General features: G+C 40.0%; 1 protein-coding gene across 1 annotated transcript in view; it reads right to left on the reverse strand.

Moving 5' to 3' along the window:
- fstl4 (follistatin-like 4) overlaps nt 1-18,812 on the reverse strand; it is a 242,604-nt gene extending 223,792 nt beyond the window's left edge. Inside the window, exons 1-2 of the mRNA XM_071205519.1 lie at nt 18,521-18,812; nt 2,980-3,128 (exon numbers count right to left, since the gene is read on the reverse strand). Of these exons, the coding sequence (XP_071061620.1) occupies nt 2,980-3,123 (144 nt within the window). The 5' untranslated portion in view covers nt 3,124-3,128; nt 18,521-18,812. The remainder of the gene's footprint in view (nt 1-2,979; nt 3,129-18,520) is intronic.
- Between the last annotated feature and the right edge of the window lie 238 nt (nt 18,813-19,050).

Consider the following 19,050-nt stretch of genomic DNA (forward strand, 5'->3'; position numbering starts at 1 on the left):
TTGTAGGAATGCAATTTGAACAGCAGGGCAGTTCAAGTTGTGTCTAGTACAAAGTGTGCTTCAATATTTGTGTTCCCCCCGCTGCAATAGAGGCCCTCGTCATTCAAGGACCCATATGTTTATTTGTCTACACTTAGTTTCTCTGGTTTTTAAACCCAGTAAACATCAAAACTCTCTGCTAAAATCAGCTGCCTGTATGCCAACATTGCATTGCAGTTTTACTACTTATAAGCAGTAGCTTTTCATAAGTCATTGTCTGATATGTGACGCTTATTGATTATTTGAACTTTATAAGATACTGCCCGATTAGGATGAAAAGGCAGCTAGAGAAGCAGGAAAGTAAAGCTGAGTCCATCAGTGTCTGTGTTTTAACAACAGCCTTTCTACATTCAATAATATGTGATCCCTGATGTCTGTTACTTAGAAAAGTTGGCTTTCTTATCTAGAGTAATCCATCAGTGCACCAACAAACTACTTAATGAGCTGAACGAATAGGAGCCAAAAGAAGAAAAAACGTTGTCAATGTATGAGTGGCAATACCTTCAAAGGCTTAACTTTGATCTATCTGAAAATATAATTAAAACCCAAGACATTCCAGCTATTTCTCTGCATCAAATAATAATGTAAGGGAACATTATTCATTCCAGCAATGTTCACTGGCACGATATGTCCTCTAAACATCTTCATTTATTTTAAATTGTCCCCAGCTTCACTAACTTACTCTTTTCATATGCTACTAAGATACAGCACTTGTTTGATCAATGTTCAACCTGCCCACATGTCTGCTTGAAAAAAAAAAAGAACAAATGGAATATATGTTCTTTTCATTGCTGTTTACATTTCTATCAAAAATGATGGAAGCTCAATGCCTATTAAAATGTCTCTTTAGTGTTTGGTACATTTACAGTGGCACGTTTTATATAGGCCTACTGTTTAAAAAAAAAAAATAATAAGTACTTTACACCGTTTTTCATTGTTTTTGTTTCTTATTTGAGGATTCATCACTTATATTTCACTTAATTTAAGAATATATTCAAACATCACATGGTGTACTCCCTTAGCTAGTATGCACAAGCTATTTGAATGGGCTGTGTTAAACCCACAGTATACACTTTAACTCAGTAGAATAAAGCATGTTCTGAAACGGGCCAGAGGGTTGTGCTGAGAAAAGAAGGTATCCCCTACCACACTATAATTAAAGCAGAGAAAGGAGTATTATTCTTCATATTTTCTTCAGCTTTGAGTACAAGCTCTCAAGAGACTTGAAAAAACCCTCTGGGACCACAACAAAAACTAAACTATGTACAAGTCATAATCAAAATGTAAATGTAGTAGGGGGTAGCCCCACTACTGGAAATAAAAACACAACAGAACAACATGCGTTCATGGAGAGAATACTTTCTTCATTATTTTCCTTTTTCAATGTTCCTGCATTTATTCTTGATTCATTCAATCCATAAACCTATTACTCCTAAACCCTTCATCCACTGAACACATTTCCGCCTTTCTCTGCGTTACAGCAAAACCAATTTACTGCTCCACTATTTTCCCGCTTCATATGGACCACTCCCGAGCCAAATTACAATCTTACCGACAAATAAGCAGTCTATAAAAAGCCCTATATGTTCATCAGTGTTGCGTTCAGAATGCTGCGAGATTTATCATTACCAATACAAGAATCCTGAATCAACAGCTACTGCCCCATCACAGTGACACGTTAAGAGAGTGGTCAGATGAAGCATTTGGTATTTTTTGTGCACTGTTTAGTTCAAAAAAGAGATGAATTATTGCAAATAGTCAACATTAAACTGTGTCTTTCAATCTAAGCCCAAATTGTATCAAAGCTGACACCAATACAGTATGAATTGTACATTACAGAGATCGTGGTTTCTCTGAAGGTATCCAGGAAGCTGACAAAAGTAAAAATCATAGGCTTTCATCTGGACTTTTTTCTTTATTTCACACTCTTCTGTTTTTGGTCTGTTACACTGCTAAGATGTCTTATTGTCCCTCTGTCTTCATGTTTGGATTTTTTTCAGGGTTGGGGTATAAAGAAAATGAAAATCTGGCATAACTTACACATCACTAAAGGCTTTAAGAATGCATCCTGCATAATCATGTGAAGGCACACATTCGGAAGATTCTCCCCAGGGTCGACTTCAATTTCTGGTGCCAATTGAGAGCTTTTTAAGTTTCAATTCTGGCCAGATAGACACGGAGAGGAATGCCTGAGAATTTCTTTCTTTTTTTAGTCAAGGGAATACAAGGGACACAACCACCAGGGCAAAATTACATTCCCCTTCCTGCTGCCAACTTGGCAAAACCCAGACTTAGAACAAACCAGGGGGTGTACATGCTTCATTTCACGAAGAACGAGGACGACCGCGGGCTCTGTGGTATGTGTCTGTCTGTGCGTATGTCTTTCTGACAACCTGTTAGGGCTTTATGTGTCTGTTATGCAGAGAACATTTGTTTAAGGCTTAATTATTGTTGGCAAGGACCTGCTTGCTCAAAGGACAAGTCGTTTTCCCTCTCTTTAGCCTGGGAATCTCTAGTGTGCAATCAGGATAAATGCAACCAGGCAAGCTCATGAGTGTTTAGGCAATTATCCTTTAACTGTTGCGTAACGATTAACAAACAAAGCTGGGTTTTAAAAAGGAAATACACAACACCAGAAGTTGAAGTAAAGCTACTTGCTTGTTATTGTAATAATTAACAAAAGTACAACAAAGTTCACATTAAACACAGGCACCAACCTGCTAAACTTTAGCTGCAAAATTGAGCAACAAATGAGTTTTGTTCGACTGCTTCACTTCATTTTCCTCACCACTCTGATTTGCTTTATGGTTAATATGATTGATTTATATCTCTGTAAAGTGTTTTTCTAGCTTGATAGAGAGTGAAGGTGATGTCCTCGTTCGGTAGCAGTTTAATGTGTGTGCATGCGTGTGTGTCTGTGAGTTTGGACAGGATATTTACCATGGAGTTTGGTTCCTGGGAGGAGCTACGTGGCATTGTAGCTGAATGAACGCTGCCTCTTCTGCTGGTCTTGAGCCCTTCAGCCAGCCAGCACCCTGAGGTGCCCAGCAGAGCGGCCACAGCCCAAACACACAGGCTACCCATGAGTGCTTACCTGTATGGAAAAGTAAAAAAACAAGGCACACAACATTTAGACTCAATTATGTGGTAAAGTTTCTATTGATAAAACAAGTGACAAGCCATTTTCGTATTCATAACACATAATCGTATTTATGTTCTGTTATCAATATAAAATGTGTATTGGTTAATTTAGTGAATAAACCATTTTAAAGATGTGTCTGATCTGTGATTTTATTCTTTCCTTATACTATTTGTGTGCAAATTAATGAATGACTGGTGATATAATTGTGGGTTTAACACCTTGTGTTCAAGCAGGCAAAATGAGCATCATTGTGTTTTCATGGGAGATAATAAAGACTGATGATCCAAACTCACTTTCAAATCAACTCGTGTTTAGTAGTGTATGTGATCTTGTCTTTTTTATGTGCAATAAAATAGATACAAATGTTGCATGAATGTCTGCAGGGTAAGTGAGACAGAGGAGAACACATTTCAGAGTTGAAAGCGTCTTGAATCAGTCGATATTTCAAGGCAAGACATGACGAAAGAAAATATGTTATGCCATAAAGAAGGCAAATATTGACAGGATAAAAGAGAATACCAATAACTCAATAAAGCTGTGTGGATAGCATATATTACTGATATTGTGTCATTTTCCAAGGCTTCTTTGAAATCCTGTGATATATGGCTCTGTATTTTATACACCCAATATTATGTTCATTCACACACGGTTACACACAATGGATAACATATTGTACCCTCACACAAACTGAGCACACACAAGCACATGAACACACCGCATAATACGGCTACGTGAGCATCAAAGCCCACACTGATATAGATAATTATCTGTATTACAAAGGACACAGAACCTCTTTTGATGTCAACAAAGAGACAACCCTCTGAAGTCGCGGAGTGGGTATGAATTCAGCAGATCAATTTCCCTGCTGTGACAAAGAGACCCTGACACACACACACACACACACACAAATCACATTCAAATCTTCAGAACAAAAATACATACATCCCAACTGTTCTGATAAAAGCACCTGAAGAAAAGCTGCAGTGAAACATTATTTTCAGGTAATCCTGTTCCTCTGGTGAATAATATTGAAAATAGCAAGTATGCATTTAACGATTAAATGTTAAAATGTGTTTAATGGTGCTACTCTGGAGGACCCATAAGCTCAAGGGTGAATAAACCAGACAGCTATTCATTTCAGCTGCAATAAGATCACTAAATCATGTTCATAGGGGAATACAGTCATAATAATATGACAACCTCTCATTAAAGCGCAACCCAATACACCAAGAACACACACTACAGACACATTAAATAGTAGAGTAGCAACAAATAATGAAATCATATCTGCTTTCCCAAACATTATTTATTGCAGGGATATTGTCCTTGGTGTATGCTGCATTGCACTGGTTTGTTTTGTATCTTACATCTTTAAGAAAAGACTTGATAAGAAATATTTATTGGACTCCATCCAAGCACAAACTTCTGTTGTGTCTAATCAGCTGATGTGGATCGTTATGTGACACAGCAGTTTGTTATGTCTGTGTTTATTGTTTCTATTGTGGTCTTAAACTTTATTATGGGATTTTATTTTGTACTTTACAGCATCGCCAGTCTGAAAACAAATGTCCCTTAGGGGGCCATAAAGTGTGCAATTGAACTGAAAGAAGGGCACATGTGATGCATCTCAAACAGCGCAGGGGTTTGTGGTGTTATGTGTCCGCAGCATCTCCTCACTAGAATATTTAATATTGAAAGGGTGTTGTGATTCACCTTGACCTGTAGATGCCGTCGTCCTGCTGGCGGCAAATGTGTTTTCTGCTTTACATATCGATTTGTGCATTTTGCAATAAAGAAATAAAGACATATTTTGAAACATATCATCATATTAATACACTGATAAGATGAGACACTTTGCAACTGTAATGAACAGTATTTGTCAAAGATAAAATCTTCTTTTTCTTTACAATATCACAATGAGAGTAGAAGAGACAATCCCATTCATATCATATATCATCATGTATCGTCATTTATCATATAATCAATGTGCGCCATACCTTTTCTCTCTTCTTTTCCGTTTCCTTTTCCACTATTTCAATGGCTAGTCACCTCCTTTTTCATAAGAGCTTTTCATTGAAACCTCTGGCTGCATCTGTAAATGAGCTAAATAAAAGCATAGACTTGAGCAAGAAAACCGACATTGATCCAAAATACGAGAAAGTGGATGCAGGAAGATTTGCCCCTGTCGTTATGAGTATCATTATGTGTGATCATTTGTATATTGATTATTACAGTATGTATGACCCAACTCCTACAGTCCATTTACTCTCATTTTTCAACTTTCTCTCGCAGTCCTTTTGAGGAAACTGAAGCTGGCCTAGATGTCAAACTTTGAGATGTGTTTGAAAGCTCAGGAAAAAAGCTAGTAAGTGGACTCGTAAGTAAACGTTTTCTTGTTACACATAGAGCTACCAATTGGACAATAATTAATTAAGTATGCTTCTGAAATTATAATCTGAAAAATAATGAGAAGTGTCAAATAAGTGCTGTAAAACAATATTTGTGACCCGCTCTATCGAAATCAGTCGGAAGTCGCAACGGCTCATTTCAAAATAAACGTGGATTTGTGTAAAAAACTAGTTTTTCGGGGGTTCGGGCGTTTTGTTTGATTTTAAATAAACAAAGTCTTGGCTTTCAGAACATGAAAGTTTTATTGCCAAAATCTATCTCCCGTTAAATACATTTTTGAAGCTTGTAAAGGGAAGATGACACAGGCACCTCTCAACTCGCACTCGGCTCTTCCGCAGCGCCGCCCCCCTCCCTCCGGCTGAAATTATGAAGTAAAGGCGTATAGTAATCATAGATAACACGGCAGGGTCCGTTACAGTTTGTTTTCTTCTGATTCCAAATAAACAAAGTCTTGGCTTCCAGAATATTAAACTTGTTTCGGCAAATTCAGATGATAAATACAACTTTGAAGCTTGTAAAGGCATAATTACAAGCGGAGAACGGAGTAACTTGACGTCACAGCAGGAATAACAACAGCCGGCGTTTCTCGTGAAGGTTTTCCCCGGGAAACAAGCGCAAAAATACACAAACACACACACACACTCGCGAGCTTCCCCCAGACCAGTAATACAAACAAAAATATGTTTCCTCCGTACTACTTTGGTCCTTTATTAGCCGCTAATAACCAGATCGATGGATTCTAGGGAAGAGGAAACTTTGAAGGCCTTTTTCTCAAAATGATGACTCGGTTGCTTAATATTTGGAGTACAACAACAATCCTGATATCAGTAGAAAGCTAGGAATCTCCTCTTTACAACAGTGTATATAACTCAAAATGTGTCTTCGGGTCAATGCGACTGATTTAGATGGAGCAGGTCACATTTGTGTATAACATCATGGAACATCATTTAGCAAAAACAACAATTCCCCTAGAAATCACCTTTATTATAATATGTAGCTATATCTTCTTTGCAGCACTGCTAACCATAGGAAATAAAGTCCTGTCAGTGTTTACATCATTCGGCAAGGAACCACCAACATCCTTCAGCTAGCTAGTCGGAGGCTAAGGGCCCTCACAGATGAAAGCTCTCTCTTGTTAAATTAAACACCAAATGAGATCTGCCAGTCACTGTCTTAATGTGTGGCCTGGCCTCCTGGTGTTGGCCTACACACAGCTCAACACACTTTGTTCATTTGTACACACACAAACAGAGCCTTGGGGGTGTGGATTGAATGGTCCATTTTGAAATTCATCAGGAGGGAGAAAGTCTATGAGGAAGCCATTATTCGAGCAGCATATTAAAAAGCTTAAAGAGACAGAGTGTCCCTTTTGGCAGCTTCAGTCAGATCAGACTGCTTCAATGTACTTGTATTACAAAAAGACTCAATATGCCAAACATTAAATATAATCTATTCACATCCAAGCTACCTTCAAGCCCTATTTCCACTTTTTCATGTTTCTTTCTTTCAGAACTTCACATTTAAAGGGCACAAAAGTACTGTTGGGCACTGAAGAGTCCTGCAGCTTCTTCCAGTCGCTTACTTTCTGGAAGTTAATTTCATTTTCTTTATATGTCTTGCAGGTAAAGAGGAAAGTGATTTTTAAATTATAACCTGAGCCACGTAATTAAATGAATCACAAGCTTGTAATAAAAGGTTTAAAAATGAAAAAGTGAGAAGAAACAAAAGGGACGAATACAAAACAGGAGGAAATGAACATGACGTACAGAATTGTGAGGGACTGACTTGATATACATACTGTATAAACTGTGAGTATTGTATTAAGACAGACTTGTTGTGTCCAATAGGGAATAACAAATGATAACTTGTAGACTATACCACATTTTGACTTTCATTGGTTGTTTGGGTTGCTGACAATCCAGGAATTGAAGATCTATTCTATATCTTTAAACGTAATGAAACTAAAGGAAGAAGTCAGCTTAATGCCTGAAATGTGCAGCGCTCGGGTTCAGCAAAGCACCATCTGCTCACCATCACGTTTTAAGATGGGGCATTTGGAGCAAGGTGACATCTCACAAGCCTTTCAGACGCATCAGCGACATTCAGACTTGTTTCTAGGTCGAGGTAAAATATAAATGTTCACCCACTGTTTAATTTTGAATGACTGCAAAGGTTTCTTAATGAATGCATGGATAGGCACATGGAGACACACACACAAACAGCCTGGTCTCATGAAGATATGGGATTGTTAAAGATGTGAAATGTCTCAGACCTGCATGAGAGCATTTGAATGATTAACGTTTGAAATAAGTTTCATCATGATTGAGTTTCCTTTCAATATTTCTAAATGAATCGTAATGTGTGAGAGACTATTCAAGAGGCTAATATGAGTATATGAGTAGACTTTAGATTTAAGTTGGTATTCTGCATTTAAACAATAGAAATACCTTATCTATGTTTTTCTAAGAGCTCAAAGTTACTTTGTGTTAAGTTGTTGACCAAACAATACACCAGTAAAAAAAACGTTATCTCACTATTCTTTAAAATTGTTTAATGATTATATTGTACTATATTACACATAATAATCTAATGTATAGCCTCACCCCACTTTCTTTGCACAGTCAAAACTTCTTCATCCGGCAGTTTTCCTCATTTCAAAAATGAATTGCTCTTCACTTTGCTAAAAAGTAACTTATTTTAATATGACTATACAGTAAACACGAATGTGGTGAACTAAAATTGAGGCTCTTATCAAAGTATGATTACACACATCTAGACTAAATTGGAACAAATGTTGACCCTGAGCCTGGGGGAGTAAGTATGGCTATTGGTAGAAAATGATAATTGCGTGATTATGTGACAAGTTCTATACTTCTCACACAGACAACCCAAAAAGCCCTTTCTTCCTCTGTGTGAAAAAGTACAAAACATCTGGCTTCTGCTCTGAAGAGAACGAACAACTGTCAGGCTGCGGATAATGGTGAGATGTGTTGGCAATATCATGTATGGATCCTAGAGAACATAATGTTCCCCTGCAGTGATGTTGACTAATGTTACCGGTTTCTTTTGTGGAAAGCATTTTTTACTATTTTCAATGTTTGACTAGGGTGTATTTTCAACTTATCTTTTGATAAACTGGTCATAAATCTATGGGCAAGATTCACCTTGCCAGGCATTACAAAAACATAGTCGGGAATTAGCCGAACAAAGGCATTCACTTTAGAAAGCATTTATCATAACCTGAATTCTTCACTATCTAACCACAATTGGAAGAAGTTTATGTTTGTATATACTACTGTATGGAAGTGAAGTGTTGAGTGGGAAGTTGTTCAAATGAGAGGCTCTCCAGAAAGCTGCAAGCAGCAATGTGGAGATCCAAGCAATCAGCACACTTCTTTCTTTTTTTAACAGTGTTAGTTAAAACATGATATGCTAATCTTATGCTAAAGAAAAATGTTAACAAACAGAAAACAAAATGTGCAGATATTTTGTTATGAGTATTTTCCTGTCACAATGATGATGGCATAAACGTACCACCACCTACAATTTGTGTACCTCTATGTTCTATTTTCTTGCATTGATTTATAACAAATGCAAGACAAATGTCATACAAATGTTAGCATGCATACAGTCGTCTTTAAAGGTGGGGTAGGTCATTTTGAGAAACCAGCTCGAGTGCGCTAGAATATGAAAATACACAACCGGAACAAATCTGCCACTTCCTTCAGACTTCCTTACAGAGCCCCTCCTCCAACACACACGCACGTGCACATGACCAATGAGGGCACGAGATAAGTTTGTGCACAGGTGGAAGGCTGACAGGCAGGTAGGCCATCCAGTTACTTTAGCCGGACCGGTTCAGATGATTGGTCGTGCTTTTTACAGCGCTACGGCTTCCACAGATGAATTGTTTTTATGGATTTTTTGTCAAAGCACTTAAGATATTCATTGCTATCGGGATGTTAAGAGCATTCCATGGAATATAACAACAAGTGTCTCTCGAGCCGGTTTCTCAAACTTACCTCCCCCACCTTTAAGTCATTTAAAGATGTCAAAACACTATGTTGTCAAAACTTAGATAAGAAGGTCTCAGACCTTATTTGGTTATACCGTATCATTTTAAACTTTGAATAGATATGATTTAACTCAAATGGAACTAAATGAGACTAAAAGTATTGTAATGAAGTCGAGTCTATTCAAATTGGTGTATAAATGATCTCTGCATACGGTTTCTCTTTGTTACGGCATGGGACTGCCTCCACCTGACCTCTGAGAGAAATCCAAGTGATCGTGGAACAGGTTTAGCTCTCCTTCCTGCTCTCTTTCCAGCTCTGTGCTCCAGCTACGTTTGCTGTCACAGTTACAAATAACACGCGCAGTTCCAGTACGACAGTCAGTCCCCACTCAGCATGCTTGCTCTCTGCAAGTTGCTGAGCATTTACAAATATTACAAAGTAAGTCAGAATGAGCATAAAAAAAAAACATCTGTGAACATTGAACACCACTTGCTGAAACCGTAACGTTTGCAGTTCACTCTTTGAAGTGAAATACTTGCATATGAAGCATTCTATTGAGCAACTGACATCTATGTATTTTTAGAAAATGTTCCTCCAATTATGAGAAGAACGCTATGTGGAAGAGTGATGTGTTTTGTCAGCTTGGTTAACCTGATAATGTTTAAAATTAGAAGCTAAGATTTGCCCTCAATCATTCTGTGAAGCAGGTGTCACTGTTTCCCTACATGGTGCATGCCTCAATTTGGAACAAACCTCTCTAGCTGCCTCCAACTCATGCTCCTCTTCAGTTAAATCTCTGCTATCATCCTGCCACCAAGGGGATCACCTTCGCCCAAAATGTTTTCCGAGACACTTTGCGTGCGGCAGCGATTCGTTCGTCTATTTTTCATTTATTCTTGTTCCTGTGTGGTTGGGGAAGATATGGAAGAGACCAGAGGTGTCAATCTGTCTGGCATCAGGATCAGAAGCTAACCCTAGTTATCTCCCAGACACTCCAGGTGAAGAGGATATACATTCTTTCAGCGTTTTCCTCCTTTTATTATTTTTTTTATGACAAGTTATGTGATAAATCTCAGGACGCTCTGGAGTGGTGTTTCCCAAAGAGAATTGATTTAGCACAGTAGCCCGGAAAGACAAGGTTATGAACCGTCATGCACTGCAGTGTAAAAGGCTCATAATCATTGCCCCTTGGAAAGGAGACGGTGGTTAAAAGCTGACAGGCTTTATCAGCCAAGATCCAGGCAGCTCTCAATTAAAAGGATTTTGTTCAGAACATGTTGAGCTAATTACAAATGGTTAAGACCCAATTAATGATGACTGTGAGCAGTTGGAACTAAAGGGAATATCCAGACATGGAAGAGTTCATTTCCAGCAATTCAATTTCCAAAACTGGCTATAAAGTTTATAATAGGACCAAACCAGTGTTGTTGCACATTTGATCTCTGTCACTTATCATCAATTGACCAGATAATATGAATTGTGAAATGTGTCCCTTGTAATGAGTTATTTTTCACCAAATTGCAGTTTCCTTTAAGCGTCCTTTAGTCCTTTGAGCCATGGTTTTACATCCTACATTTTGCTGATGTCTTTCCTTTTTAACATTGTTCTAGGCAACCATGGGTTTTTGCTCATTGCTGATATGAAAATCAATTAGCAGGCGCTTAAAATGTGTCCAAAGAGATTGATTGTAAAAACATAGACAGGCAATATGCAATAAATACCATTACACGACCAAAAACAACGGTTAGTTTGTTTGTCTCTTATCGGTCCTCTGTCACAATTGTCATACATTTATAAACTAAATCTATTCCTGAAGCAGCCAGACAGTCAATTTGTTCGGGGACATTTTCAGCCGGTGATTTTGTGCTCGAGTGAGTATTTTCGCAGCAGGATGGTGTATTTGGAATTGAATCCAAATGAAATATAGTTAACATAATCATGAGTGACACTATCCTTCATTACCATGTACATTACCATGATTATAGTAATGAGGGATAAAGTCACTCAGTGTTACGGTGCGGCTCATTGGCGTTTTAATAATCTTTGGACAACAATGGTGGTCTAAGGCAGAGAGGAGTAAGCTATACAGGTGCTTGGATATGCAAACAATATTTGTTATTAGATCAATTCATTAGTGGTTTTGGTCTTTTCATGGGATTTTCTGACAAATAAGGAACATATTAATTTCACAACCCTTGAAGAAAGTGTCTGCCAATTGCTACTTTGTGTACCATATCAAAATATAATGGCAAACAAAACACCCTTTATTACGTTAAATGGTTAGCTGTGAAGTAAAGCATTTCTGATTTGTAGTAATGAAGATAAAATGTGCAAAACTAAACTAATTAAAGTTCTTTAATGTAAACAGTATGCAGGGAATGTGTTGAGAATAAATAACTACATTTGAGAGAAAAAGGAAGAAAAGTATAGCAATTGGTAAACACAATACAACTCTAACATCAGGCAGAAGCCAGAAGCAAACAAGCAGAGCAAACGGAATGTTTCACATTATGTTCTTGTAATAGAGATAAAACAGTGAGTCAGCCTCCAAGAAAAGACACAGCAAATACAGAAACAACACAAGGCAGGTTATGGGGGTTTAGCAAGACCAAATGTCCTTATCAACTTGGCTTCTACTGCTTTACTTCAAAAGTAATGACTACCTGAGACTCTCTCTTTGCCATGTTGTGTCTCTGGAGCAGAGACAGGGCTTCGGGCTGTGAGGTAGTATTAAGACCCCATCTCGAAAGCAGTGAGAGGAAGAGTAAGAGGCTCCTCCTTTCTGTGTCATACTCTACTAAACCCCCTCTCTCTCTTTACCTTTCTTCTTCAACACTGATATTGACTTTTGGCTTTTTCTCTGACAAGTGCCTGTGACAGATAGGCAGCCCAAGGGTGTTAAAACCCCACATCCTGCTTGTCAGGTGGGGCTGAAAGACACACAAACAGCAAGTGACTTGTTAAATCCAGAAATCCCCCCGCTGGCTGTATGACATGGCTGCAAGAGCAAAGAGGATATCAGGAGGATCTGCAGTGCCAGAACAGGGCGGTCTGCCTGGCTAACATGACTGCGGTTGCTAATTATAGAGCGGTGGCAAAGTGTTTGAAAACAACATGAAGGATGTCTGTATTTGAGACAAATCGAAAAACACCCTTTTAAGCATAAATGGCTTTTCAGAGGCACAATGTGGTTTGTAATCATCATCAATCAAGATAGCGCCAACTATAGTCAGGTGAATGAGAAACCCACACTTAGTCTCTACAGATTCAAACTTATAAATATGTATTTTTTGCCAATACTATTTAGACTTTGTAGCAAGATAGTTATTAAGGTTCACGGAGGGGTTTGTTTGGTGAGGAGTTTGCTACTTTGACAGGCTGTAACAATCCGCGCTGGCGGTTGTCATGGGTGTCCTACTTCAGCGCAAGTTTCAAATCAAATCATAAATCTAACTTTTTTAAAGTCAAAATATCAGGAAAGCTGGTTTCAAGGGATAAAGCCACATTAGTAAATCCAAGGGGAACTTTGAAAGAAGGCTTCAAAACCTTTACTTGTTATATAATTGGGCAGAACTTCTAGATTATTTTTTCTCAGTTTGCTGTGAAAGAACAGGGTCATCTCTCTGTTTTGTGATATGAGATTTCCTACCAAATCTAACAGAGTGGAACGGTATATCTTAAAGTGGACCTATCATGCTATATTTGACAAATATATTGTAGGGCCATACCTATATAAAACATGTCTGTGAAGTTTTTTTTTCAAAATACCAAACAGATCCTGAATTTTAACCATGCCTCATTTCGCTCTATTTGCTCTTTTCCAGCCCTGTTTTTGCAAGGGCTGATTCTGTGATGTAGATCGAATGCAAATGAGCTGCAGCTGACCACGCCCCCCTGCTGGAGAGGGGAGCGTGCTTTGAGATCAGCTGTTGGGCTGTCAGAAGAGGGGGATAAAAAGAGAGGCTTTGTCCTCCGTGTTTATTCTTATATGATTATATAGAGTCGTTATTCATTTGTTTTAAAGCTCAATAAATAACAAAGAAGACATTTGACCGGCACTTTTCTAATTTTGTCCAGAAGATTTCAACGTTAACGGACATGTTGACCGGCGGAAAAAAATCTAACTGAAACTCTGCCGCACGGTCCCCTCGTTCCTTGGAAGAGGCGGAGAGGTGGGTGTTTGTCATCTGCTGGTGGACTACCGGAGAGAATTACAGCGAGGGAGGGATTGCATTGAATAACAGCAGCAGGAGCAAACGCTTGCCTCGGGGAGGGAGAAAAAGAACCACAGCGGAGAATAAACAGAAGGGCAACCATGGCAACCATGGGCGGGAAGTCTTCTTCGCTGCTTTTGTGGCAGACTACAGCGCCACTTACAGGCCTAGCATATATTGCCCACAGTATTGAATGTAATGCAATACCACAAAGATGTATTTGGCAGTGAAACTATGACCGTCCTTTTTAAGATAATGTTTAAAATATCAAGTTAAACATATGGCACAAGCTCATGTTTGACCTTGGGAGCAGTATATATGAGAAAATAATAAGCACCTTGAGTTCTTAGAGCTTTTGAACACTTTCTACAGAGAACTTTCTAAATATAATTGTCCTGTATTCACTGCATCTCGAAGGTATTTCCTCTCATCATTTTGCCTTTGCAACTAACCATTATCTTAACAAAGGAAGCTGATCGTATTGATTACTCAACCTCACAGTCACACTGTATTCTTTACACAGGAGGCATAAGACATGTTGAAATGATTGCAGTAACATTTGTGTTGAGTCACACCACCTTTCCAGATGTGACGTCACAACTGAAAGCATAATAACTTCTATAAAGTTCAAATAAGTGCAGTGGGGGACAGGCAGATGGCAGACTGACTTCACTGCAGAAAAAAACAATCTTTTCTGGTGACCTTTCAGTAACCTCCAGCTCGTTTCTCCCTCTCGACCGACTCTTTCGTCAGTTTCCTCCATTCAGGCAGAGGATGCAGCGAGCACTCTTTGCTCAGAGCTGCGCTGCTGATGCTCTGAGCTCAGCTGCTGTGTTCATATGGGATGCGGTGGTAAAGGTCATTTCTAGAAGTTCAACATTAGTGATCGGAATTTCAAGTGAACCGTGTTGCCCACATTTTGTGGCTCTGCTCTCTGCAGGGAGTACAAAGCACTCCTCGGGTGATCAGACGGACACGGCAATATGTCTCTGGATTAAAAAGGATACAGAATGTAATGGTGCGAGTAACTGGTGCCCCTCAGTTTCAGTCTCATTTATATTAAGTGCTCCTCATTGTCACATGCCTCATGTTAATCATGTAATACTTCCCTGGTCGTGAGTGTGTGTGAGTACCAGTGTGGACCAGCTTAACCCACGAGTAAGAGTTTCATCAGTTCAATTTAAAACTAATCTTGTGATCAGGATGTGAGCGTATGGTGAAAGCGCCAGCTCAGAAGAGTGGGACTCAACATCTGTAATGCGTGTTTTCCTTTGTTTTAGAGTATGGCTCGTTATACTTCTTTGGAACACTTGCAAAGCTAAACAAATCAAAGTCACGAAGCGTAAAGAAGGAAAAAAAGGGGAGGAAGTGGGTTTGGTTTACCCGAGGGGGTGGCTTTGTTGTGTGGAAATAAATTCTGCTCCTGATTAGACAAGCTCTGCATGGGGTTCAGGCGCTGTGATGCCAGGCATTTCAACTGTTCATGAGAGGGGCATTATAATTGAAAAATGTAATTTATTCTTCTTCAATCTTATATGGACTTGTCACCCATGGCTCTTTATATGTGGATTGTATAAAGCATGCAAAATCTACCTTGAATTTATATTTGTTTAAAGAATGGGTCATGTCTAGCGTACTCTGTGTATAGAAGAAAAAATAAAAATAAAAAACCTTAGCATAAATGTTTGAAATTCCAAATATCTACCATGGTAAATATGCATGTGCTCTGAATCTTTCTAGGCTTAGTTGCATTTAATATGTTTAGTAGCAAGCCCTTTACGCTTTGCCATCTGGCCTGTATGTTCACAGAGAAGATTGGCATCAAACTTGGGCAAGAAAGGATTTTTCTTCTCCGGCCACAACTTGCTATGAAACGCAGAACAGGAGTAAGAATGATCGAAATGCTACTCTGTCCCGCAGCCTATTTATTCTCCTTAACCTTAATAGCGACCAAAATGCTAGAACTTTGCCAACTTCAGGAACATATTTTAAAATACGAAACAACTTAAAAACAGTCCCGAGTACTGCAGAAAGAAAGAAGAAGCATGTGGGAAGTCAAGTGGGCAGAGAGTGCTTTTTTCCAGTACAACGTGTTTTTCTATGGTAGAAAGCCCTCAATCACCTAAAATGTCCTGGAGCATGACTGACTCTGACCTCTGACCTTTCACAAGCTGGGATCAACACATTAACACACTCATGTTATTACATTGATTTCAAAACAAGCCAGGGGATACTGTTAATTTGTATGTGCATACATTATTATTCAACTCCGACAAAAAAGTCTAGGAACTCGAAATCCAGTCATCCAATCTGAACACCAAATCGAGTACTGACAAAGTTAACAGTTTCTTATCTAGAGAAAGCTCACACAGATTGTATTTAGCCAGTCACTCTGTCAAAAAAATTACTTACTTATGTTAATATGTCTAAATCTAGCCAGAGGACATAGTTAAATAGACTGCTGCAGTAAGAATATCCTCACAAGCAAGATCTGTGGAAGCGTGTAGAACCTCGGAAGATCAGACCTTTACTGCTATTCTTAAAATATGTAGCTTTATCCAACTAACATGCATGACACACTGCACACATGCATCAATTCATGTATGCTGCAAGTTATTTCTAGCCCTTTAAATGCTAAGCGAGGGGAATTAAAAAATGTTACAGTGTAGGTTTTCTTGTGTGCATTTATCTGTGTGTCTGTGTGTGTGTGTGTGTGTGTGTGTGTGTGTGTGTGTGTGTGTGTGTGTGTGTGTGTGTGTGTGTGTGTGTGTGTGTGTGTGTGTGTGTGTGTGTGTGTGTGTGTGTGTGTGTGTGTGTGTGTGTGTGTGTGTGTGCGTGTGTGTGTGCATACTCCAATGTGGCTCTTGTGTGTCTTCAGCGTCAATCTTTAAGTGTGTGAGTCATCCCACTATTAGGCTGTCTCTGAAGCACAACACGCAGCCATAATCTGCTGGACACCGCGTTGTAATGGCTCTCTGTGAGACAGCTAATAAGTTACACACCAGATTGCGGACTGTAATAAGCCCGACTGAGTCACTTTTCTGGGCCACATCATTATGTTATCAACCCGCTGACTGTGACCCCAGGGTGGGATGCAGAATTGATGGGACAGGGTTCGGGACATGATGTGACTAAAAGAAAAAACCTGCAGAAGTCGCAAAGCTGGAAAATGTACTTAATGTAGTTCAGATATTGGGTTATGTGCTAATGTAAGGCTCTTATCCATTGTTTAATCATCCTTTAATTGAAGTTGTGTAACCTCAGTGGTGATTAGCAGTGGATTCTTAGCTCTGAAAAACACTATAAATCAAACTGTTGATTTACTCCATGAACACAGACTGTCACTCTTTCCTCCGGTGATCATTTGTCAGCTTTGATGGCTTGCCGGTTTGTTTCCCCCTGCAGTGAATGACCAGGTAAACCCCTTGAGGTTTTATGTTGGTGCAAACTGCAGGTCCAACTGAGAACAGCTGCCATTAATATTCTCATTCAGGAGCAAGGGCAAGACATTGATCCAGAGCTCTCCCTGTGCTCGGATGTGTGTCTGCTATGTGTGTTTGTGTGTGCCGGAGTTGAGAGTTAAAGGGGTTGCTGGCTCTCACAAAAGCTGAAAGCTAGGAATTACAAGCAGTTGTTCGCAGATAGCACACTGTTGAATGGCCCTAATTGTGTTGCTGGATGTTAGCCACATATCTGGTTCCAGGTGGAGAGGTAATTCAACAAACCAAGGAACGATAGGCTGGGCTGGCGGGGAAGGTGAGGAGTGGAGTATGGCAGCAAGAGGCTGGAGCGTTTTCAGCACCATGGAGAGCCCCGGCGCAATATGCGCTGTTTCACGGCAGCGTGCGCGGTGACCAATCCTCATTTCCCACTCCGCTGGCCGTCACGGAGGCTTTGCTGCTGCTGTGCCAGCTCTCTGGTGACACTGATAGGATGTTCCCATGAGAGAGCGCTGAACCAGCTCATTTAACACAATCAGACAAGACAATCGCGTCTTGTTTAGGAATTTCTTTACATTCCTGAGAGTTTCTGTTGAGTAGATGAGGGGGTGTATGCTTTATAACACACTGATCGTTAACAGATGAAGTCTTGCCAGCCAAAAGAGGCAGGAGGACCGGGTGAGGAGGGGGGTTGTTGGGACCTGTATTTCATGCCAGAGAGCCCGGCGAGGGATGTGCGTGTCTCACTATGTTATCATCTCAGCCCCTCTGTTGCTTGAGCAACCCTGGCACATCCGGGCAGAGGACTCCTACTGAAGCTATTCATCAAACACTATCCTGTTGTTTCCGAGCAGGCATAGCCCCTGCACGGCTTTATGAGACTACCAAAAGCTGGCATCTGGTCATATTGAATGATTAATCACATCCCGTGTTGCGCCACACAATAGGCAGTGTAGTTAAATACTGTCATTGACATCGCCCTGCGCTATGAGGCTGCACCTCACACATATCTTTCTGCCTGTAAATTGTGTGGCTCGCTCTCTATTATTGATGCATTTCTCCTCAGCTACTCACAAACTAATTCAACATTAAAGCACACAACTGCCACCCTCTTTACAGTTTCCATTCACTCACAGTCCCAATGCAAATAGTGACGGATACAGCGTTGCCCACACGGAACAACCAAACTTGTCAAATACATTAAAACGTATTTAAAGGACCGTGGAGCCCCTATCCCGCATAAGGCAATACATCTTGCACCTTACCTGTGGTATTCCAAAGCAAGAGGGCAGAAAGGAAAGGAAATTCGTGCAAATATGCCAGAGATCTTCCTCGCAGCGACGAGAGACAACTGCGCACTTTTAGTTCCACTCCTCTCTCAGCAGGGTTTAAAGGCTTCAGATTAATTACGGGCTAGTGTATCAGAAGCAGCTTTGTTTGAAGCGACGGGTAGCGTGTCCCAACTCTCAGCAACGGCTCGCCATCCTTCAGCTCCTCCGGCTGCTTTTCCTCTCAGCGCTGCTCTCCTGCTCTGCCCTATTTCAACTCCCCTCACTCCGCTCCGCTCCTGACGTCAGCTGCTGCGCGCCAAATGCGGTGGGGCTGCATCTGCGGATTCATCACACAAGAAAGCGACACCTGTGTGTGTGTGTGTGTGTGTGTGTGTGTGTGTGTGTGTGTGTGTGTGTGTGTGTGTGTGTGTGTGTGTGTGTGTGTGTGTGTGTGTGTGTGTGTGTGTGTGTGTGTGTGTGTGCGTGCGCGTGTGCGTGCATGCGCGGTTGTGCGTGTAA

This window comes from Pseudochaenichthys georgianus, chromosome 14 (genome assembly GCF_902827115.2).
Source record: "Pseudochaenichthys georgianus chromosome 14, fPseGeo1.2, whole genome shotgun sequence".
NCBI lineage: Eukaryota > Metazoa > Chordata > Actinopteri > Perciformes > Channichthyidae > Pseudochaenichthys > Pseudochaenichthys georgianus.